Source organism: Mesoplodon bidens (genome assembly GCF_964165515.1).
Source record: "Mesoplodon bidens genome assembly, chromosome: 1".
Classification (NCBI taxonomy): domain Eukaryota; kingdom Metazoa; phylum Chordata; class Mammalia; order Artiodactyla; family Ziphiidae; genus Mesoplodon; species Mesoplodon bidens.
In genome coordinates this window covers 169,222,083-169,247,044 of record NC_138176.1, presented here as the reverse complement: position 1 = coordinate 169,247,044, position 24,962 = coordinate 169,222,083, and the positions used below count along the sequence as shown (strand labels likewise).

General features: G+C 41.0%; 1 protein-coding gene across 3 annotated transcripts; it reads right to left on the bottom strand.

Annotated features, from left to right (window-relative positions):
- Positions 1-1,070: 1,070 nt before the first annotated feature.
- PLA2G12B (phospholipase A2 group XIIB) lies at positions 1,071-23,460 on the bottom strand. 3 transcript variants are annotated; one of them, XM_081253581.1, is made up of 4 exons: positions 23,088-23,458; positions 12,139-12,227; positions 8,501-8,666; positions 1,071-2,188 (listed from the first exon to the last, which is right to left on the bottom strand). In XM_081253581.1, the coding sequence occupies exons 1-4, from the start codon at positions 23,296-23,298 to the stop codon at positions 2,067-2,069; spliced, it is 588 nt and encodes a 195-aa protein (XP_081109707.1). In that variant the 5' UTR covers positions 23,299-23,458; the 3' UTR covers positions 1,071-2,066. The 3 variants fall into 3 exon arrangements, with proteins under 3 accessions (XP_081109707.1, XP_081109708.1, XP_081109709.1); XM_081253582.1 differs by having other exon boundaries at positions 1,073-2,185; XM_081253583.1 differs by having other exon boundaries at positions 2,061-2,188; positions 12,151-12,227; positions 23,088-23,460.
- Positions 23,461-24,962: the final 1,502 nt, after the last annotated feature.

The window sequence follows — 24,962 nt, the reverse complement described above, 5'->3', positions numbered from 1 at the left end:
GCTGACACCCTAGAACACAGCGCTGCTTTAAACCTTATACTGTGGGTTTAGACAAACTCCCAGAACTGACTCACTCTGACTCTAGCCCACTGTGTCGGGAAAGATCACCTCACTGCTGACTAACCTGTCCCAGGTGGGGCTTCATCTTCCTAATGTGGAAAGCTGCGCTGTGCACCAAGAAAGCAGCTCACCCCATGCCCCCCATTTCTTTCCTGCAGTAAAACACCTAGTGTTGGATGCAGTAGCATGACTAAAATCAGAAGTTCGGTATAGTATTTCAAATTAGGAACTTAAAAAAATTAAATAGTTGCTTGAAATTATGACTTAAATACCCACTGACTCTTTAAATATGTAAACAATAATTATACCCTGAAATTTCCATTCAAAGACAGAGTAGTTATAGGGGATTTGGAAGTTTATCACTGTAAGTGTGTACTAAAAAAATACTATTTGGATTTTCTCCTGCACAATATTTTCCTCTGAGGTTTTTATGCTGTCTTAAATAAACTATTTTCAATTAATAAATGTTAATAAATTCACTAACTTAAATTTAAGTGGTTCAGTGACTGAACTGTAGACAGAATTAAAATGTGGTACCATGTGCCCTGTTATTTGGCATTCTATGCCCTCAGACTGATAAGACAATAGAAAAAGGTATAAAACTATACCGTACTCTATTTTGTAGGTGCTTAATAAATTTTATTGAGATAAATATCCTAAACCACAGAGATTAATGTTATCTGCAGTTAAATCTGTTTTCTTAACATGCCAATTCATTTTATGGCTTTACATAAGATCATAAGTTTTTTTTTTTTAGAAACAACTGCAACAAACACTTCGAATTGGAACCAGTGAAATTAATTAACAAAAGGAAGGGAAGGGAGAAAATGATGTAGATCAAAGATTGGTAAACTTTTTCTGTAAAGGGCCAAAGGGTAACTAGTTTAGGCTTCCTGGGCCATACAGGCCCTGTTACAACTACTCAACTCTGTTGTCCTAGCACAGGAACAGCCATAAACAAATGTGAGCCTGGCTGCGTTCCAGTAAAACTTTACCAGAACAGGTGTTGGGCCTGATCTGGCCCATGGGCCTTCATTTGTCAATCCCTGACTTTAGTGGCCCTTAGGCCTCACAGTGCATCAGAATCACTGGGGAGTGTTTTTAAAATACCAACACGTAGGTACCACCCCCGCCCCCAGAGGTTCTTTGGTTTTTTAATGCTCCTCAGGTGACTCTAATCTGCAATCAGGGCTGAGAACCATAGTTTAGGGAATGGCCCTCAGTCTCTCACTCCCCTCAGTCTCTCACTCCCCTCAGTTTTCAGGGATTTTCCTAGCTGTCTTCAGTGGCAGTTTTTACCAAGTGCTTCTCAGATCTTAACAGGACACTAATACCGCTTAGTAATTGGAAATTTCAACAGGAATAGTTCAATGAAGGAAAAAAATGGAACCTTAGAGGCCTAACGACATCTGACCTCTACCTCCATTGGCTTTAATCAGGTAAGCCTCTGACCTTGCCTTGTTCTTATCTCTTAAGCACCAGTGGGAGTAACTGTTATCATTGATGGAACTTACCAGGTTGGGTTCTGTTCTCTTCTAAGTGAAATGGAAGCATATTGGTGATAATGGAATTCATTCATCTCTTTTCAAATTTTCTAAAAAGTACACTTTATTAAATGTGAGATGCTTACTGGCAACTGAAACATGGACCAGAGGAAAGTCATTGCCTCCCAAATGGTTGGACTCTCCAAAATTTCACTTATGAATATAATTATTAATTCCAGGAATTCTGGTATTTTAGTCTTTAAGAACTGAATTTCCAGGCAAATATGTCTTGGTTGGGGAGACCAGTGTTAAAGTGAAGCATAGTCTTCAAATCACTCCATGTCTTTTTTCCAATTCTCCTCAAACGATGACTTGCTTTTCAGCTGTAGAATAGTGTTTCCTTTCTCCTGCTTTGCGGTATCCAAACTTTTGGAAAAAAGAATGAGACACATCTGCCGTACTACCATCTCCCAGACTGACGGCTGTGGTGTCACTCAAAACGGGAAAGGAATCACCTCTTCCTCATAATTCTTCTTTCTCCTCTTCTGCACAGATGCAGGCTGCCCGCTGACTGTTCATAAAGGGCCGGCAGCCCAAGGTCCATACAGTGTTGAACACAGTATCAGCCAGAGAATCACAGGCTACTTGAAAAAGATTAAGAGAAATATAAAGGTTAATATACAAGACTACCCCAAGTAGTCTGAGTAATTTTGAAGAGGCAGCGTATTTCCAAGGATAACATGATACCCAGAGGAAAGTAGAGGCAGGGATGCAAATACAGAATTAAAATGAAAAACTAGATTTAAGAGAAGCTTTTTCAGAGGAGCTTCTATCCAATCTAGTAAAGCAGAACACACTTTGGGATGCCCTCCTTTTATGGGCCTCCATGTAGAAACCATGATTAGCAATCAGAATGCCCCACATCACTGTGCTCACGCCATGGAAAATTTACCTTTTTTTTTTTTCAGAATACTCCCTCAAATAACACTACTATGTTTCCTATAGCTTTCCCTATTCAAGTGTGGGTTGAATAACCAGGTTGCTAATATTTCGTGGAGGATTTTTGCATCTGTATTCATCAGGGATATTGGCCTGTAATTTTATTTTCTTGTGGTATCCTTATCTGGTTTTGGAATAGGGTAGTGCTGGCCTCTTAAAATGTCTTTGGAAATGTTCCCTCCTCATCTGCTTTTTGAAAGAAGGATTGGTATTAATTCTTCTTTAAATGTTGAAGCCATTTAAATGGCTGACTAATTCTTCTTTGAATGTTGAAGCCACTTTAAAAGTGAAGCCAAGGGGTTTCCCTGTTGGCGCAGTGGTTGAGAGTCTGCCTGCCGATGCAGGGGATGTGGGTTCGTGCCCCGGTCCGGGAAGATCCCATATGCTGCGGAGCGGCTAGGCCCATGAGCCATGGCCGCTGAGCCTGCGCGTCCGGAGCCTGTGCTCCACAACGGGAGAGGCCACAACAGTGAGAGGCCTGCGTACGGCAAAAAAAAAAAAAAAAAGTGAAGCCACCTGGTCCTAAATTTTTGTTTGTTGGGAGATTTTTGATTACTGCTTCAATCTCCTTACTAGTAATAGTTCTGATCAGATTTTCTATTTCCTCATGATTCATTCTTGGTAGGTTGTATGTTTCTAGGAATTTATCCATTTCTTCTAGAATGTCTAACTTCGTGTATAATTTTTCACAGTAGTCTTTTATGGTTCTTTGTATTTCTGTGATATTAGTTTTAATGTTTCCTCTTTCATCTCTGATTTTATTTATTTGCATCCTTTTTTTTTTCTTGGCCAACCTAGCTAAAGTTTTGTCTATTTTATCTATTTTATAAAACAGCTCTCAGTTTAACTGATCTTTTCTATTGTCCTTTTAGTCTCTATTTCATTTATTTCCACTCTGATCTTCCTTATTTCCTTCCTTCTACAAACTTTAGGCTTCATTTGCTTTTCTTTTTCTAGTTCTTAGAGGTGTAAAGTTAGGTTGTTGATGTGAGATCCTTCTTTTTTTTGATGTTGACATTTATTGCTATAAACTTCCCTCTTAGGACTGCTTTTACTGCATCTCATAAGTCTTGGTGTGTTATATTCTCTTCTGATTTCTTCTTTGGCATATTGTTGTTCAGTAGCATGTTGTTTAATCTCCACATTGTTCTCACCACTTCTCTTCAATACTGTACTAGAAGTTCTAGCCAGGGCAATTGGCAAGAGAAAGAAATAAAAGGCATCTAAATTGAAAAGGAAGACAATATGCAGATGATATTATCTTGTGTACAGAAAAGCCTAAGGAATCTACTAAAGATTTCTTGGAACTAATAAATGAGTTCAGTAAGGTTGCAAGATTAAAGATCAGTATACAAAAATCAATTGTAGTTGTATACATTATCAGCAAATAATCTGAAAATACAATTAAGAAAACAATTCCCTTTATAATAGCATCAAGGGATTTCCCTGGTGGCACAGTGGTTAAGAATCCGCCTGCCAGGGCTTCCCTGGTGGCGCAGTGGTTGAGAGTCCGCCTGCCGATGCAGGGGATGTGGGTTCGTGCCCCAGTCCAGGAAGATCCCACATGCCGCGGAGCGGCTGTGCCCATGAGCCATGGCCGCTGAGCCTGTGTGTCCAGAGCCTGTGCTCCACAACGGGAGAGGCCACAACAGTGAGAGGCCCACATACCGGAAAAAATAAATAAATAAATAAATAAACTGGAAAAAAAAAATAGAATCCACCTGCCAATGCAGGGGACACGGGTTCGATCCCTGGTCCAGGAAGATCCCACATGCTGTTGAGCAACTAAGCCCTTGTGCCACAACTACTGAGGCTGCGTGCTGCAACTATTGGAGCTCGCATGCCTAGAGCCCATGCTCTGCAACAAGAGAAGCCACTGCAATGAGAAGCATGCGCACCGCAATGAAGAGTAGCCCCCACTTGCTGCAACTAGAGAAAGACTGCATGCAGCAACAAAGACACAACACAGCCAAAAAAAAAAAAAAAAGCATCAAAAAGGATAAAATACTTAGGAACAAATTAAACAAAAGAGTATAAGACCTGTGCTCTGAAAACTATAAAACATTGTTGAAAGAAATTAAAGAAGACCCAAATAAGTGGAATGATATTCATGTTCATCGATCAGAAAACATAATTTTGTTAAGATGGCAATACTCCTTGGGACTTCCCTGGTGGTCCAGTGCAAAAGAATCCACCTTACAATGCAGGGGACACGGGTTCAATCCCTGGTCAGGGAACTAAGATCCCACATGCTGCAGGGCACCTAAGCCCACGCACCACAACTACTGAGCTTGCACACCTCAACTAGAGAGCCTGCGTGCCGCAAACTACAGAGCCCACATGCTCTGGAACCCGTGCACCACAACTACAGAGCCCATGCGCCCTGGAGCCTGCGCGCCACAACTAGAGATGAGAAAACCCACATGCCACAACTAGAGAGAAGCCTGTGCACCATGATAAAGAGCCCATGCACCACAATGAAAGATCCTGCATGCTTCAGCAAAGATCCCGTGTGCTGCAACTAAGACCCAAAGCAGCCAAAAATAAATAAAATAAATAATAAATAAATCTTTAAAAAAAAAAGATGGCAATACTCCTCAAAAGGATTTACAGAGTCAACAAGAGTGCTATCAAAATTCCACCTGCCATTTCTTTTTTTCTAATTTTTATTTATTTATTTTTTGGCTGTGTTGGGTCTTCATTTCTATGCGAGGGCTTTCTCTAGTTGCGGTGAGCTGGGGCCACTCTTCATCGCGGTGCGCAGGCCTCTCACTAACGCGGCCTCTCTTGTTGTGGAGCACAGGCTCCAGACGCGCAGACTCAGTAGTTGTGGCTCACGGGCCCAGCCGCTCTGGGCCTAGCCGCTCCGCAGCATGTGGGATCTTCCCGGACCGGGTCCGAACCCGTGTCCCCTGCATTTGCAGGCGGATTCCCAACCACTGCGCCACCAGGGAAGCCCCCACCTGCCATTTCTTGAAGAAATTGACAAGCTGAACCTAAAATTCATATGGAAATGCAAGAGATCCAGAATATCTGAAGAAATCTTGAAAAAGAACAAAGTTGAAGGACACTTCCTGATTTCAAAATTTACTACAAAATTACAATAATAGGAACAGTGTGGTACTGGCATAGATCAATGGAATAGAATTGAAAGTCTAGAAATAAACACTGCAATTATGGCAAATTGATTTTTGGCAAGGGTGCAAAGACAATTTATTGTGGGAAAGAATAGTCTCTTTCAACAAATGGTGCAGGAACAAATGGTGGGAAAGAATAGTCTTTTCCAACAAATGGTGTATGTCCACATACAAAAGAATGAAGTTGGACCTCTTTCTTACACAAAAATTAACTAAAATGTATCATAGGTCTAAATATATGAGCTAAAACAAAACTCTTAGAAGAAAACTTAGGACTAAATCTTTGTGACCTTGAGTTAGGCTAAGCCTTTTTACATATGACACCAAAAGTACAAGAAAAAATTTTTTAAAGGATAAAATGGACTTAATCAAAATGTAAAACTTTGGGGCTGCAAATTATATCATCAAGAAAGTGAAAAATCAACTCATAAAATGAGAGAAAACAGGGCTTCCCTGGTGGCGCAGTGGTTGAGAGTCCGCCTGCCGATGCAGGGGACACGGGTTCGTGCCCCAGTCCGGGAAGATCCCACATGCCACGGAGCGGCTGGGCCCGTGAGCCATGGCTGCTGAGCCTGCGCGTCCGGAGCCTGTGCTTCGCAACGGGAGAGACCACAACAATGAGAGGCCCACATACCGCAAAAAAAAAAAAAAAAAAAAATGAGAGAAAACATTTGCAAGTCATATATCTGATAAAAGATTTGCATCCAGAATATATACAAGAAGTCTTATGACTCAATAATAAAAAGACAAATAACCCAAATTAAAAGGGGGCAAATGAATAGACATCTCTCCAAAGCAGTTATTTAATGGCCAATAAGCACATAAAAAGATGCTCAACATCATTAGCCATCAGGGAAATGCAAATCAAAACCACAATGAGATATAACTTCACACCAACTAGGGTCTGTAATAAGATAGATAATAACAAGTGTTGACAAGGATGTGGAGAAATTGGAACCATAATACATTGCTGGTGGGAATGTGAAATGGTATAGCTGTTTTGAAAATCAGTTTGTCATAAAATTACCATCTAACCCAGAAATTCCCCTCCTAGATATATATCCAAGAGAAACGAAAACATGTCACCACAAAAACTTGTACATAAATGTTCATACCAGAATTATTCATAATAGCCAAAAAGTGGAAACAACCCAAATGTCCATCAATTGATGAATGGATAAAGAAAACATATTATATCCATACAATGGAATGTTATTCAGCAATAAAAAGGAATGAAATACTGATACATGCTACAATATGGATAAACCTTGCCAAGTGAAAGAATCCAGTCACAGAAGACCACATATTTTATGATACCATTTATATGAATTGTCCAGAATAGGCAAATTTATAGAGGTAGAAAGCAGACTAATGGTTGCCTAGAGCTAGCCAGGGGAACGATGTAGTGGGACTGCTAATGGCTCTAGAGTTTCTTTTTGGAGTGATGAAAATGTTCTAAAATTAATTGTGGGGCTGATTGCATAACTCTGTGAACATATTTTAAAAAGCATTTAAATGGTTGAATTGTATAGTATATGAGTTATATCTCAATAAAACTGAACAACAACAAAAAAATGAAGAATCAGAGTATTTCAAGCAGAGGGAACTGAAGAGGCAGAAAGATTTGCGCCATCAACCCACATAGTTTGGAATAGCAGAAGTCAGGAAAGAAATCAGAAATAAGCAAGATGATGCTGGAGAGGTAGGCTAGGACTGAATCAGAAAGGGCTATGAATGTCATGCTAAGGACTTGGATTTAATCCTAAGGAAGAGGAACCTATTGAAGGACTTACATGGAGGGTGGAGATGATCAGATTCGTCTGGTATGAAAATATACCTGCTCTCTATGGGGTCAATAGATTGGATGGGACCCAGAGATTGTGTTAATCTGTAGTAACCAGGCAAGTGATATATCAAAGAGATATTTAGGAGAAAGAATCAATAGGATGTTGCTTGGAGGGAGTAACTTGACCTGACCCTAGATTAGCAGCAGGCACTTTTTCACCTTTTGTAGGTACAGATAGAATGATACTCCCTTTTACAGGACCTAATTAATTCTTCATATTTTCAAGCCCTCACACATTCACTTCAGGACGACACTCTAGACATTGATCTATAACAAGATCCAAGATTCTTCCTGCGGCTGACTTTCTCGGTGGCATGGGGCCAGCTCTTCATAAGCCTGAATTTCAAACTTCACTGTCTAAAAATATACAATGCTAATACCTGGATGTAATGTTCGGGCTTCAGAAGCTAAAGGATTACAACTTTTCCTAAGGTAAATTAGGAAAAAGAAATTACAGAATCAGTGCTAGAAATTAGGTAGGTAAGCAGTTGTTTGAAAACAATTATCCTCAAAGATATAGAGACCTTTACACAAAAAAGATAGATTTTTAAATTAAAATTCTTTCCCTGATGAGAACAAAATAAGAAAAAAAAAAGGCTTAAACCCAACCACGTAGTCCTATACAGAATAATTCCCGATATGGAAAATTATTTAACAGTGGAATGGATAATGAAAGCCAGTTGGGCAAGTCTTGCTCTGTCCTTAGAGGATAGATTTTATTTCTCTGGGAAGGCTTTGGTATGGCCCCGTCCATCAGGAGTGGTGCCAGCAGCTCCTGGGCAGGACAGCAAGAACTTTAGTGAAGGATTGCCCAGAATCTTCCTTCCCCCTTGCTTGCATTGTTCACAGAGTTCTATTATGAAAGATCAGTGAGCTCTGATGGTCTCTTTGAGTAAAAGGGCTCTGGCTACATTTCTGTGTGAAAACAGGAACAAAACTCCCTGCTCACGGGTAGATGCACTTAAGATTCCTACCTTCTATGTTGGAGACAAAGCCCAGACTCCGCTTAAGGTCAGAGCAGATAGAGTGGAGACACCATCGGAATTTTGCATCACAGCGATACTTGTTGGCACCGCAAGTGTCATAACAGACGTCCAGCTGGTTGCAGCACTTGGTCATTGCTGGAATGCCCAAGTCCATCTGAGGAAAAATGAAGGAAGAAAATGCCACGTTTAGACCAAGGGCCTTAGGCAACCTTGCCTACCTTGTTCTCAAATTCCTGTTACAGATTCAGATCAATTCAGAAGCACCGATGACTGGAAAGAATACATCAGGTTGACAGTCACAGGATGCTAAGTTTTGATCATGATCTAATTATTAGTTTAATAACTTTGAATGGCCCACTTTTCTTCTTTTTCTTTTAGGGTTTAGTAATTTTCAGATTCACAGGCCACTATAGTGCTAAAAATAGAAATCAGAAAGTTAGGCAAGAGGGCATAGCTTCAAGACTTGCAAATTCAACTAAAACCTATGCTAAATGAGATTTTGTTTAAACAAAAGATTCCAAGGCTCAGAAGTATGAAAAATTAAGCCTCAGTTCATGAAGAGGTCACCAGCATTTATCAGGGATCCATTCCATGCAGCACTGTTTTAAGTATGTGTATATGTGTTTGTATGTGTTGAGGAGCAGAGTGGGGATAGAACATAGTTCCCGACCACAAGGGGACTATGATCGAACCACAAAGTAACACACACACACACACACACACACACATTTATAAAGCATCCTATAAACAATTACAAATGTGTCATAAACTAAGTTCATAAACTGCCACATGTAGAGTTACCAAACAGGAATTTTTTTGAAAGGATTATTAGAGATGATGGTACACTTAAGATACAGCAGGTAAAGAAAGGAAATAATGAGCATATCATATATGAGCAAGTCAACTAGTTTGTTTAGTCTTTCAAGGGTCTTTGCAGGGTGATGTATTATATATTTTTATTTTATATATATATATTTTTTTTAATTAAGGAGAAAGGCAAGTTGATAGATGGCCTTGACATCCAAAATAGCAAGTTAGATTTGATAAAGACTCTTGAGGAAGGAAGGGACATGATACAATAAGTGATTAAACAAGAGTAATCATTCTGTGGTTTATAAAACAGATGAGAACAGGGTGAGTTTAGACATGGATCTTTTTTTTTTTAACATCTTTATTGGAGTATAATTGCTTTACAATGGTGTGTTAGTTTCTACTTTACAACAAAGTGAATCAGCTATACATATACATATATCCCCGTATCTCTTCCCTCTTGCGTCTCCCTCCCTCCCTCCCTCCCCATCCCACCCCTCTGTGTGGTCACAAAGCACTGAGCTGATCTCCCTGTGCTATGCGGCTGCTTCCCACTAGCTATCTATTTTACATTCGATAGTGTATATATGTCCATGCCACTCTCTCACTTTGTCCCAGCTTACCCTTCCCTCTCCCCATGTCCTCAAGTCCATTCTCTAGTAGGTCTGCATCTTTACTCCCATCCTGCCCCTAGGTTCTTTGTTTTTTTTTTTAGATTCCATATATATGTGTTAGCATACAGTATTGTTTTTCTCTTTCTAACTTACTTCACTCTGTATGACAGACTCTAGGTCCATTCACCTCACTACAGATAACTCAATTTTGTTTCTTTTTATGGCTGAGTAATATTCCATTGTATATATGTGCCACATCTTCCTTATCCAGTCATCTGTCGATGGACACTTAGGTTGCTTCCATAGACATGGATCTTTTGCAGTTCTTCTCATAATATAGACATGGACTTGGATGGAAGCTGTGAAAATCTGATTTCAAGATATGGGTGGGGATTGATTAACCAGCTATCATAGATTCTTTCCTCTTGGGTCTCCTTAAGTGTTCTCTTGCTTGAACTTTTACTGCAAGACCACCTAGAGCAGAATATGGACTTTGGTAGTTTAAAATGCCCTTTTAAGCAAAAACCAAAACAAAGCATTATTACATTAAGAGATAATCTAACTCATTAGACTAGGCAAAGGCCTGGACTCAGCAATTCTGGGTAAATTCCCATCATCTGATACCTGAAGCAAACTACTTTGCTTGCACCTCACCCCTAAACCTAAGAATACATCATAACAGAGGTAACAGAATTAGATGAGTATAGTGGCTATCGTTCAATTCAACTCAATTGGAAATTCTTGAACTAGTTCTAAATAATATTTGTACCAGTAAACAAAATGACATTACTCCCAAAATAGAGTGCATACCACTTCCTTAGCTACTAAATTGATATCAAGTAAAAGATATTAGCCAAAAATACATTGTTTCTCTAATGTATATTTGGAAGGATTGTTTTCTGTGTCCATTCACATATTGATGATTGTGGACCAGGTTAGGCGTACAGCTGTGAAGGTTGTTCAGTGAACAAGAGTGTCATATCTAAGGGGGCACCTTCCCACAAGACATCATAGCTTTATATATTTATTAAGAAAAATATCCAGCCAGTGGCAGGCATTTCCTTTTCTTACAAAATCAGTATATTAAGCTTAGTTTCTTTCTTTTTTTTTTTTTTTTGAGGTACGCGGGCCTCTCATTGTTGTGGCCTCTCCCGTTGCGGAGCACAGGCTCCCGACACGCAGGCTCAGCAGCCATGGCTCACGGGCCTAGCCGCTCCGTGGCATGTGGGATCTTCCCGGACCAGGGCACAAACCCATGTCCCCTGCATCGGCAGGCAGACTCTCAACCACTGCGCCACCAGGGAAGCCCTAAGCTTAGTCTCTGACAAATGGAAGAATACCATCTTGAGGAAAGGGAACTTTTTTTCAATTTGCACAAAAATGCTACATGGGTGAGCAGCATTTTAGTTAGAAAAATAAACATTATGCTGCTTAGAAAATGACTACAAAAATCTTTTGAACCAGCAGAAAAGTGAAGTTTAGCCTGATTAAGACACCAACTAAAGGCATAGCTAAACTATGATTTTAGATGTGAAATCCTTCTACCTACATTTTACATGATACCTCTTTTCTAAAGTGAAAAAGGTAAAAGGGCTTCCAAGGGGTCTTAAAAGAAATTAATTATTCCTTGTTTTTAGAGGAAGTCGACAGTTTGAGAAACAGTCAGAGGCAAAATGATAAATGTTTAGCCAGTAGCTGGTTGTGTGTATGGGCGTGTGGGTGGGTGGAGGTGTGTTTGCAGGTTCCTATGATGTTAATACTCCAAACATAGTTGATTTGACGGTACCGTCACCAAGTCAGCCGCTTGCAAAAGTGCTGAGGATACAGCAATCAGCCCTCACTGGTACTGGTCAGTACCAGTTTGCTCCAGTACATCACTGGAAAGTCTCACCAATTTAAATAAGTCAAACTTGTCAGATGTATTTCAAATTAAGTTATGTTTGGTTCACTAAGGCTCAGCTGATATTTGCATTGGTGCTTTCAGAGTTCACTACACAACGGCTTATCTGGGGGATAGCTGCCTCTGAGGAAAGGAAATCGGAAACTTTCTTTGAAAATTACCTCCCTTTCTCTGTATCCAATTTAAAATACTAATCATATTTCTCAGTCATATTCCTTAAGTGTTGAGTTCCATAAGTGGTAACTCTTGGATTAGTTTTAATTAAAACCAATCAACTAAGAAAACAATGGTGGTGTACATACACTTTCTGGTACCTTGAGACCCAGGAAATAGGAACTGCAGCCGTTGGGCTCCTGAGGCTTGTATCCAGGTCTGGGCATTGGTGCCTTTCCTAGCAGGGGAAAGAGAGGAAAGAAGCGAGAAGAAATGTTTAGAAATTAAGCATTTGGGAACATTCATCAAATAAAAATGATCTAAAAAGCATGTTCAGTTTTTCCTTTAAAAGTCACTGCTCATGGGACTTCCCTGGTGGCACAGGGAAGAATCTGCCAGCCAGTGCAGGGGACACAGGTTCAATCCCTGGTCCGGGAAGATCCCACGTGCTGTGGAGCAACTAAGCCCATGCGCCACAACTACTGAGCCTGGGATCTAGAGCCCAGGCTCTAGAGCCCGCGAATCACAACTACTGAGCCTGTGTGCCACAACTACTGAAGCCCACATGCCTAGAGCCCGTGCTCCGCAGCAAGAGAAGCCACCTCAGTGAGAAGCACACGCACCGCAACAAAGAGTAGCCCCCACTCGCCGCGACTAGAGAAAGCCCGCGTGCAGCAGCAAAGACCCAAAGCAGCAGAAAATAAAATAAAGAAAGAAAAAAATTTTTTTAATTAAAAGAAAAAGTCACTGCTCCTCACCAGACTTAAATTAGGTGGTGATGATGATTATGATGATATCATGAAAGAGTAATAACCTTCAGACCAGGTTGGCGTTTTTCTCCAAATATTGAAGAATTTTATGAGCACTTACTTACTAACAATTCCAATGTTTCTTACATGCACGACCTTGAAGATAAGGTCTGTGGCAAAACCAAACTGAAACTCAAGGTTTCTCATTCTTCTATCCACTGTAAGACCACATACTATGCACAAAGATCTGATCATACACTTAAGGGATCAGAATTAAAACAGTACCACAGGGCTTCCCTGGTGGCGCAGTGGTTGAGAGTCTGCCTGCCGATGCAGCCAACACGGGTTTGTGCCCCGGTCCGGGAAGATCCCACATGCTGCGGAGTGGCTGGGCCCACGAGCCATGGCCGCTGATGCTGCACGTCTGGAGCCTGTGCTCCGCAACAGGAGAGGCCACAACAGTGAGAGACCCGTGTACCGGAAAAAAAACACAACAACAACAGTACCACAAACTTTCTTAGAATAGCGTGAAGGAAATTTTGCAAGATTCCATAAATGCAGACAAAGCATTGTTTACCAAAGGGCAAAGAAAACACCCCAATGAAACATTTTAGGCATTTGTGTCACAGAACTAAGGCGAAGCTATCTGAAAAGCTTTGGATTTCTTGGTTTCTCCTACTTGGCTTTTGGGTAATTTTATAATCTTGCAAATGCATACAGAGAAGCTTTGTCAGTGTGTCAAGGGTAGTCATTATAGATAAATATAACCTTGACCTGAGATGACCTCAGGACAGTCATCTGCAGGGAGTATTTTTATCCCATTATCCAGATAAGGAATATGGGGCTAAGAGGTTTTGTGACTTGTCTGAGTCATATAGAAAGTGGAGGGAATTGGGATATAAATCCAGATATCCTGTTTGTCTCCAAAGCCCATGTTCTTTCCCCAGTTCCTTTGCCTTGTGTAGGAGATGCAAGACATAACAGAAGACAGAGGAAATAAGCTAAGAATTAATCCTCCAAGTGAGACACATGGCATTTCCTCTTTCTTTTCTTTAATCTTCTCCTGCCAGGTATTTTATTTTCAATTATTTTGTATTATGAAATATTTCAAAACCGAAGTCAGATAAACAAATACCCATGTACCCACTACACAAACACAATGAATGTTAACTTGCCAAACATGCTGTAAGTATTTCTTCTGTTTAATTAAATGGTGTAACTACAGTTGAAGCCCCTTTGCACCCCATTTTTCTTTTTTTTTTCCCATCTTTCTGTTTTAATTTTTAGGTACGAAGTCTATGCTTTAGAGCCCTCCCTCCTTATTATTCTTAAAAACTGCCTTCATTACTCTTGGACTTTTACTCTTGCATATGAATTTGAGAGTCCGATTAGTCTACATGAGACATGTAGATTATGTCTACAAGAGACGAAATGAGGATTTGTATTTAAAATACATTGAATTTATAGATTAATTTGGAGACAACTGACTTTCTTATAATATTCTGAATTCCCAAACATGGGTCTAATATAGCTTTCTATTTACTTAGGTCTTCCTTTATGTCTTTCAACAGAGTGTTATAATTTTCTCCATATATTTATTATACCTCCTACATACTGTATTATTCAGATGCTTAAACAAGATAGGATATCTCATCAAGATCCAGAATTAAGGCTCAGAAGACTGGAATGATAAATCTGACCTTTTCTGGAACCCAGGCTGCTTCTAGCCTTCAGCTCTACCAGCCCTGGAATTTAGCCCTGACTCTCATGGTCCAAGATGGAGCTTCAGCCAACACATCCATATTACAAGCAGCAGGATGGAAGAAGGAGGTGGAAAGGTCAGAGCTCCTCTCTTTAATAAACACACTCCAGGGCTTCCCTGGTGGCACAGTGGTTGAGAGTCCGCCTGCCAAGGCAGGGGACACGGGTTCATGCCCCGGTCCGGGAAGATCCCACATGCCGCAAAGCGGCTAGGCCCGTGAGTCATGGTCACTGTGCCTGCGTGTCCGGAGCCTGTGCTCCGCAACGGAAGAGGCCACAACAGTGAGAAGCCCACGTACCTCAAAATAAATAAATAAACACACTCCAGAATGCTACACACATCACTTCATCTTACTTCCCTTTGGCCAGACCTTAATCAAATGGCAACACCTAGTTGCAAATGTGGGCTAGGAAATGAAGTTTTTCTTCAATGGAGGCAGCCATGAGCCCCGCTGGAAGTTGGGAGGAGGGCTTCTGAATGTAGAAAAGGGGGACAATAAGCAGTCTCTGCCACAGTCTATTTGGGTATTTGTTGCTGTGGTACAACATGTGTATATGATGGTGTTTCAAGGTGGCCCTCAGTGATCCCCATCTCCTGGTATTCATAACCTTGTGTATTGTCCTAGGGTTGGTCTGTGTGATCAACAGAATATGGCAGAAGTGGAGCCATGTTGCTTCCAAGATTACATTATAAAAGACTACAACTTCTGGGAAGGGTAAGCTGGGACGAAGCGAGAGAGCAGCACTGACATATATACACTACCAAATGTAAAACAGATAGCTAGTGGGAAGCAGCTGCATAGCACAGGGAGATCAGCTTGGTGATTTGTGACCAGCTAGAGGGGTGGGATAGGGAGGGTGGGAGGGAGACGCAAGAGGGAGGGGATATGGGGATATATGTATACATATAGCTGTACATATAGCTGATCCACTTTGTTATACAGCAGAAACTAACACAACATTGTAACACAATTATACTCCAATAAAGATGTCAAAAAAAAAAAAAAAGGCTACAATTTCTGTCATGGAAAGGTCCATTGGTAAAAAACTAAAGCTTCCTGCTAACAGCCACATGAGTTTGGAAGGAGATCTCCAGCTTCAGTCATATCTTCAGAGACTGTAATATCAACAGGCAGTGTGACTACAACTTTATGAGAAACTCAGAGCCAGAAACACCCAGCAGAGTCCCTAGATTCCTGACCCTCAGAAACTGTGTGATACAATAAATGTTTGTTAGTTTCTGCTGCTAAGTTTGGGGGTCACCTGCTACTCAACAATACTTAACTATTGCAGTTGCCATTATGATTTGCATCTCTTTTTCATTACATTTTTTTCTACGACAGCTTTATTGAGATGTAATTAATATATTATATGTTCACCCGTTTAATGTGTGTAATTCAATGGGTTTTAGCTTTTCACAGAGCTGTGAGACCATCACCACAATCTAATTTTAGAACATTTTTATCATCCCCGTACCCATCTTTAGCAGTCACGCTCCATCTTTCACAGTTCATCCATATTATTATTATGGCTGAATAATATTCCATTCTCTGGATCTACCACAGTTTGTTTATTCATCCACCATTGATGGATGTGGTGGTCATTTCCATCTTTTGGCTATTGTGAAGAGTGCTGCTATGAATAATTTTGTACAAGTATTTGTTTGAATAGCTGTTTTCAGTTCTTTTGGGTATACATACCCGAGGAGTGGAATTGCTGGGTCACATAGTAATTCTGTTTAACTTTTTCAGGAATTATCAGCAGGCTTTCTTCAGCAGCTGTACCATTTTGCATTCCCACCAGAAATGCACAAAAATTCCAATTTCCTCAATTCCCACAGTTTCACTACAATGTATCTATAGGTAGACTGTGTATCCTTACCCCACTTGGAACAATCTGAAGACTCGGGTGTCTTTCACCTCTGGAGAATTCACAGCCCTTGTCTGAATTTTTAATTTTCTTCATTCCCTATAGTTTCTCCTTCTGGGACTCTTATACTGAATGGTGAGTCTTTTTAATCCTGTCCTTCATATATCTTAATCTCTCTTTCATATTTTCTATCTTTTTCTCTCTGTACCGAATTTTTACTAGCTTCATCAAATTTATTTTCCATTTTACTAATTATCTCTAGGTTGACTGACTGCTAGGTTATCTGCTATGTAACCCATCCACTGAGTTTTTTTCTTTTGATGACTATAATTTTCATTTCTTGGAGTTCTATGTAAATGTTCTTTAAATCTGTGTATTTGTTTTCATTGAGTTCTGTTTTTTAATTATGTTTTCTATTGCTTCTTTTATTTCTTTAATAATTTCAAATGTTGTTATTTTTTATTATCTCCAGTTCTTGGGATGCCGTTTCATTTTTTAACCTCTACTGACTCTCCCGCATGGTGGATTATCTTTTCAAATGGTATGTAATTGTTTTCAGGAGGGCTTGTTTTTCTAAATGAATTCCTGTGCCCTGTGTCACATACTACAGAGTAGTCCCTAATTGCTTTTGCTGTGGCTCTGGGAGTCCCAAGATAAGTGAGACACATGTCTTTATGTTAATTTCTCAGATTGGGATATTCACACCAGGCCACCTGTATAGATTCAGATTCCTCACCTATGCCTAGTGTATGCTTCAGGTAGTGATTTTTTTTGTGTGTGTGGCTGCATTGAGTCTTCATTGCTGTGTGTAGGCCTTTTCTAGTTGCAGCAAGCAGGGGCTACTCTTCCTTGCAGTACGCAGTCTTCTCATTGCGGTGGCTTCTCTGGTTGCGGACCACAGGCTCTAGGTGCGTGGGCTTCAGTAGTTGTGGCTCACAGGCTCTAGAGCGCAGGCTCAGCAGTCGTGGTGCACAGGCTTAGTTGCTCCACAGCATGTGGGATCTTCATGGACCAGGGCTTGAACCCATGTCCCCTGCATTGGCAGGTGGATTCTTAACCACTGCGCCACCAGGGAAGCCCAGGTAGTGATTTTTCTTAGTGGATGTTCTTTATTCCTCCTCCAAGCTCCAGCCCCAGGTGGACAGAAAGCATTCTTGCTACTTCTTGGAATATTGGATAATACAATAATCTAATCCCTTTTAAACGGACTAGACAGTTTCTCAGGCTCTAAGCTTTATGCAGACTGTTCAGTTCCAACTTCCCAATTCTTACAGGTGAAATTTACTTTTCCTCTCTCTGTATGAGCAATAAAGCCCATTCCTCAGCCCCTGGAGTTTATATATGTTCCAGACTGACACCCCCAAGGGCCATGGCAGCATCAGCTCCTGCTACCACTTTGGCTTTTTGTTTCCCCTTCATTTCTGGAACTTGAAGTTTTCCCATTATTTCATTCTAGGTTGAGTGTGTGTTTTTTGTTTTAATATTTTATTTCCACCCCGTCTTTCTTGTTATTTGTAATGAGAGGTCCTGTACTTGTTGACAGAATCCACCAGCCCACCAGTAGTCCCTGCATTACTTTTCAAAGGTCTTGAGAAATATAACTTAGCATTGATACTCTACTAACCTGCCGTGTGTGTGTGTGTGTGTGTGTGTGTGTGTGTTTGTAGCACTAGGAATACGGGAATGGGTAAAGTGTATTAAATAATATTAGTAATCAAATTACACATATGAAAATAATCGCACTATGTCATACAATTTAAGCGTATTGTCTCTTGGAGGTGAGACTATGGTGATTTTATTTTTTCTTCAGATTGTTCTTTTACAAATGTTCTACCTACACTAGCTTTATAGAAATCAGGAAAAAAAATTCAATGAAGAAACAAATGTCTAAATTTGATGGTGAAATTTAACTCTTTAATAATTTCGCTGATAAAGGGCTTTTGCAGCAGACTCTGTCCAGTTTCCTGAGTTACCCTCTGCCTTTTTTGCAGTTGGTAACTCACAGAAGATAAAACTCTGATATCCCAGTTTGAAAGCTAATGGGACACCAACTATAGATACGTCCCACCTGGCCTGATATTGATGACAGTTTTTTATTTTAATATTTTACAAAAGCTGTAGAAATTCTGTTTGAAGCTTGAATTAAAAGTTCTAAGAAAAAAGGTGATGGTTTGAGTCCAGACAGAAATCAGGTACTATATCCTCATATTACAGTTGGAGCAGATTTGAGTTGTGTTGAGTCTTTTCAGTTTGATGTTTTGAGTCTAGGCATCAATAATGTACAATGTCCACAAACTAATTTATTTTTTGGTTTTGGCTATTTATAGGAGTTGGAGGCTGACCATCTGATCTTCTGGATGAGGGCTTGGCAAACACTGGCCCAAGTCCAGCCCATTGCCTGTTCTTGTATAACCTGCCAGATAAAAATGATTTTTATATTTTTAAATGATTGGGGGAAAAGTCAAAACAAGGATAATATTGTGTGACATATGAAAATTATTTGAAATTAAAACTTTAGTGCTCACAAAAAAGTTTTCTTTCAGAACACAGCAACATTCATTCCTTATGTATTAGCTACAGCTGCTTTCACAGAAAAAAAGAGCCGAATGTTATGATCTTGATGTGAGGATGGTCTTTTAAGCAAGACAAAAAATGCAGAAGCTATAAAGAAAAGGACTGATAGACTGGTTCTTAGGAAAATTTAAAACTTCTGCATAAAGTGAAACTCCACAAAACACTTAAAAGACAAATGAGGGAGTTAGGCATGAAACCCGAAAGTTCTACCCGCAGGAAGGTCCGCTGCTTCCCGGGCCCCTCTGTTTTTCTCTCTGTTTTGTCACTGAAAAAAAAGTAAAAATGTCTGGCGCTTTATCACCCAGGCCAAGGGTTAAGCCTCTTAGGAGGGTGTGGCCCTTCTCCCCACCCAGCTTGTTCCCGCAGAAGTGGCTCTGTGTGCTCCACTAGAGGTCTGCCTAGGAGTCCAAGGGCCATATTTGAAGGGCACATCCTGCTTCCTGCCAGAAACCCTCAAATACAGCATGAGGAACACAACAAGGGAACAAAACAGAACTGTGACAATTTAACTGAAGCAATAAACTCTATTTCAGTCACTAAAGCAGATTAAGTTACTGCATGAGGTAAGGCGAGCGACTTGTCCTGGTTTGCCTGGGACCATGCTTGTTTTAGTATTTAAAGTCCCACGTTCCAGGAACGCGCACCCCTTCCCTCCACCACTGGCAAACCTGGACATTTCCTCACCCTTCTTGAGAACAACCTTTGCTCTCTAAGTCAGTAGCTGTTTTTTTTTTTTGGGCCACAGGTCCTCTAAGAATCTGATGAAGGCTGTGAATTCTTTGTCTAGAAAAACGTATAAACTCACAGGTTCATAGAATTTTGCTCTAAGATTTCAAATAAAAAGTTTCAGATAAAAAGTTCTCCTGAAAATAAGAACTCTGATATTTAAGGATACCTTTCTTCCTAGAACTAAACCCAAGAAGAAAATCATCATGAGGTCCTTTTATCAAAGTGTGACAGTGTGGTTGATAGCTTAAATCATGATTTCCAAGACACAGAAATTCTGCCTCACAGACCTTCATAAAGGCACAGAACACCTAAATCATCACTTGATGATTTCTTCCAGAAGCTGAGAGGATGTTGTCCAGCCACTGGGATTTCATGTTTTTTAATTTTATTTTGAAAGGGAATCTGAAGAATCCGAATGCATAGTTAACCTGTTCACCAGATTTTCTCATAACATTTATAAAATTTGTTTGGTACCTGCCATGTTCCATATGGCACTAATTCTTTATATATATTATCTTTAATTCTTACAACAGCCTTGTAAGGTAGGTATTATTAACATTAGTTATAAACATGAGGAAACAAAGGCTGAGAGACATAACTTGCCCAAGGTCATCAACAATGAGATTCCCCACCCCCACCCCCACCCCCAGTACAAACCCCTGATTTTTCCATTACTAGTATTTCTCAAAGTCTGGTTCGAGGACCACATGTGCAGTTCCTAGCACAGACCTACTGAATCAGAATCCCTGAGATGGGAGAGGGAATCGTGTTCACATTAGTGCAGACCCCTTAAACCAGTTGTACCATGTATGCTATTTATCCATGCTGAATCTCATTACATTTACAGCCCGATCATTTGGCAAGTTCAGATGTTGTGTGTTGACCTGAAAACGAATTGTAGATACAAGAAGTGTGGAAAGCAATATTGATACGCTAGTGTAGGCTAGCAGGATACAAATATACCTTTGCCTGTCTGAACAACCTATGGGCTGAATGACCCCTTAAATAGTGCTCTCTACCTTGGTCACACTTTGCAATCACTTGGGAAAAGTTAAAAATAACCATGTCTAGGTCCAATCCATGGAGATTCCCATTTAATTGATTTGGGCAGCAGGCATTTTTTAAAGCGGCCCCACCCCCCAGGTGATTCTAAGTGCAGAGCAAGGTAGGAACCACTGTTTTAAGCAGTGGTAAGTACCTACCAAATGACAATTTTTTTTCTTGTAGACTAACTGTTGCTAAATTGTTCCTTCTGACACACACACACAAAAATGGCAGTTTTTAAAGCAGTTTTTTCCTCAAAGCATGGTCCCAGGACCACCAGCAGCAGGATCACCTGTGAACTCTTAAGAATGCAAATTTTCTGGTCCCACCCCAGACCTACCCAATCAGTATAAGAGGGGTGAGGGCTAGCAGTCCGTTTAAACAAACCCTTCAGGGGATTTGCAGCACAGCGAGTTTCTTTTACGGAAAGAGAAGCTTTGTGCACAAGAAGTGTATCACAAAGCAAACAGAGACTCAGTTATTAGGCGTTATCTGTTCAAAAGCCTCCTTGATCCACAATCAACTTGAGAAGAAGTTCTGTACTGCTTGGGCACAACCTCCAGGTTCTTGGCTCTACTGCGTTCCAGAGGTAACAAGGCTTAACCCCCTATTTCCTACGTGTTTTTCAGACCCCTGGTCGGACAGGTCCTGTTTGGTAGAGTGAGTGGAGTTATTTGTGTTCCTGTAATCTCTCTGTTGACTATTCCCATCCCCCACCCGTGGCTGCTGCATCGACCGACCCAGGTGCAGGCTTGCAACCAAAATTTGCTAAAATCTTTTAACGCTGTTTTGCTAGAGAAAAAGAGGGTTTGGTTCTCGTTTACCTTAAAAAAAAAAAAAAAATCCTGCGGTTATCTATTTGCTAAGCCACAGACCTAAGTCTTGTGTTGCCTCCAGGAAGGAAAATAGCACCAGTGTTGATCAAATATCTGAAGTGAGTTAACCCTTTCCTGCCCCATCCATGCAAACTAGGTGAGAACAGTCCCTGTGACAAGGCATCTCTGCATTAGTCTAACACACCTTGGACAAAGACATTGCTAGCGGTCCAGGTGGGTCCTAGCACAGATTTATCCTATGGAATCTTCACAGAGACGCTGCAGCTTCCTTTTCTCAACATTCCCCTCTGAGATGAAAGCTTCTGTGCTGTAAAACTTTGGGTTCTGGAGGATTAACCATGGTCTCTTCGTCACTCCCTGTTTATAAGGAAGGGATTTCCCCCGCTCAAAGGTTAAAAAGGTACTGCGAGGCTGTTTGGGTGAGTCCAGCAAGTGTGTAGCTCTTTTGAGTCTCTCTCCAAGCTGAGTTTTATCTGTTGAGTGTCTGGAGAAAATATTTCTCAAGTGTTTTCCTGTTAGGCTAAACTCACCATTTTCATCTTTTAATCCCATGATGAAACATCTGATAAACTAAACAGTGAAGCAAATGCTGTATGAGGCTGTGTATCTTTCAGAAATATTTTCGTTTGCGTTTGAAGTTACCCCTTGCCTCCCAGCTGCAAGGTCCAGGGCTCCACGTTCTGCTCCCGTTACACTGAATTCCAGGGCAAGGTGAAGGAAGAGCGGGCCACAGGGTCTGTTCTTTTGCAGCCAGACCTGCATGCAGGCTCCCATGTACCCTCTTTACAACTCAGGTGAGGTAGTGCTCCTACCCAATTCAGTTCCACATCCCCAGGCCTGCTTGGGGCCTGATCCCTGGTGGACAGAGGCAGCTGGCAGACACCCATCCTACCCACCAAAGGACTGCCACTGCTGACTGAGGCAGGGACAGCTCTCTTGTGGGGTGGGGGGGCGGTTAGGCAAATTGATCAGAGACTGACAGATCTGGAAGGAAGGTGTGAACTGCATTCAGGGGGAGAGACGAATCCATTTCCAAGCTAGGAGCAGAGTAACTGAGGAAGCTCAGAGTTTTCTGGCAGAATTTTCCCTGAATGTTCAGCTTAGTTTCCATCCCTAGGAACACCTCCCTAAGACATCTCTTATTCCTTCTCCGCACCCTTGCCACCTTTTCCTAAGTACCTACCTGCCTCACAATAAACCCATTAAATTGTCCCCAGGGAAACAATTCTCACAAAACTCCTTGGAATAGGTTTGCCAGATAAAACACAGGAAGCGCGGTGAAATTTATATTTCAGATAAACAACCAGTAATTTGGCACTATAAGTGTGTCCCAAGTATCTCACATATTTTAACAAAGTTTTGGCTGTTTATTTGAAATTCAAATTTCATTGGGTGTCCTATATTTTTAGTTGCTGAATCTGGCACCCCTCAAAGAGGTGGATAACAGGAAAAAGTGCATGACAGATTGTGGCCCTGCTCAGGCTCTTCACAGGTCCACCAGTGACAGTCTCACCGGAAGAGAGACCGTGCACTCACCATATCGGCATCTGTACTGACAGACTCCATTTTTCCCTCCCAGCAGTTCCAGAAAGGAATCGAAGTAGCTGTTGACAGATTCAAAGCTGCCCCGGATGTGCCGAAGGCCCCAGTCTGAATAGGACTCCTCTGCGTCAGGGCTGGTGTCACTCTGAGCGAGGCCACCCTCCAGGCTGAGCCACAAAATCAAGAAGCTAGTGGCCAGCGTCATCCTGTAGCCAGGTAGGTAGTGAGGTCCCTCCTCAAACCCCAGCCAGTGTCCCAGGAAGTCTGGGTACACGGCCAACCGGCCAGATGCCGAGCAGGACTGGGAAAGGAATTATCTGGAGCACTCACTCTGTGTGTTCCCCAGAGGTGGACTTTAAACACAGCTATGGAGGTTGGGATGAGATCAGGGCAATTAGAAAGGGCAAAGGTTAGGCAGTAGGAGAGCCTATGTGAGGGATGGCCAGTGAGGGAGAGAACACTTCAGAGCAGATTCCCCGGCCCTGGAGCAGGGGGATGTTAGCCAACTTTTCAGAGCCATGAGTTGTGGAGCAATTGGAATTCTACCCCCAACCAGCTGGTTAACCTATGGATTAGTTACAAGTTTGGTCCCCTGGGACAGGCCTCTTGACACAAAGGACGTAGCCGCACCCCTAAGCCAGTCACCTACATATGGTAACTAGGGAGATGTAGGGAGATGCAGGAAGATGTATAAAGGACTCAGGAAACCCCCCGTGATGGTGGGTCAACAGTGTCACCTGTACCAATGGTCTGGATATTGTCAGAGTTTGCTCTAGGTGTGCGTGATGGGAGGGTTCAGATGTAGGACCCCAGCTTCTGCGTCGGTCAATGCTTGGCTCTCAGACTCAGTCCTCTAATCTGGCAGAGCTCCTCATCAAAGCCATCCTAGTGCTGAGGCATTTTTGCCTCTGTATTTACAGCAGTATTTTTATTTACACTCAGCAGCGTCTGGTATCTACAGATTGCCCTGAGATAGAGCTGGGGGAACTCAGCGCTCTTAGTGTTGTTCTTCCATTGAGTTGCTTAAAAGTCAGAGAGTTTATCAGAAACGCTATTTGAAATTTTAGGCTTTAAAAGTGTTGACTGAAGTCTAGTGTTTTGGCATCATCTTCAGTTTATACTTTGCTTTTAGTCATGTGAAGAAATAAATTCCATCCATGAAATCACTAAGCTAAAAAATGATGGCTTTATGGACCAAATAAGTCACTTAGCTTCTCTCTCAAAAGTCTGGAAAGCCCCAGAGAAAATAATGAATTAAATTTCTTCATTTTAGATAAGAAATGTATTTGTTTAAAGACTCAGACTCCAGGAAGGGTAGTAGTTATAAAATATATCATATGAACAGCAACAATGCCACCAATATTTTAAAGTACCTACAATTTTTAAAACCACTGTGTGTCTGTATATATTTTTTTTAATTTCACATCAATTCTACGAAGGAGGGTAAATACCATTCCCATTTGAGAGGTGAGAAAACTGAGATACAAAGGTTAAATGACTCAGTCAAAGATAAACAGGCTATCAAGGATAAGAGCTGAGGGTCAGAACCAGCTATTACATAATCTGGGGCGCCCAGTCAAAATGAAAATGCAGAGCTCCTTTTCAAAAAGCAGGGAAAAAGTGCCATTAAAGGACCTAAAATACAAAGTTTTCCTTTAAAAATGATTTATTGTGTTATCACTGTTGTAAAATATAATTGGGTAATAGTGATAACTGAGTAACAATATAAACTTGTAAACTGCAAAAATATTTTTGGCAGCATAATTTTATATAATACGATATGTAATACTTTATTAATATATGATGTGATTGATCATTTTTCTGACTTGCTTTTCTGTAAATTCATCTATTAGGTCATTAAAATTTATA

Bases quoted from the DNA above. Each gene is read 5' to 3' on its own strand.
- PLA2G12B (XM_081253581.1), bottom strand. From the start codon at position 23,298: ATGACGCTGGCCACTAGCTTCTTGATTTTGTGGCTCAGCCTGGAGGGT. The intron at 8,667-12,138 runs GTATGTACACCA...ATTTTTCCTCAG, and splicing joins GTCTCAAGGTACCAGAAAGT to ATGGACTTGGGCATTCCAGC. The intron at 2,189-8,500 runs GTAGGAATCTTA...ATCTTTTTCAAG, and splicing joins CTTTGTCTCCAACATAGAAG to TAGCCTGTGATTCTCTGGCT.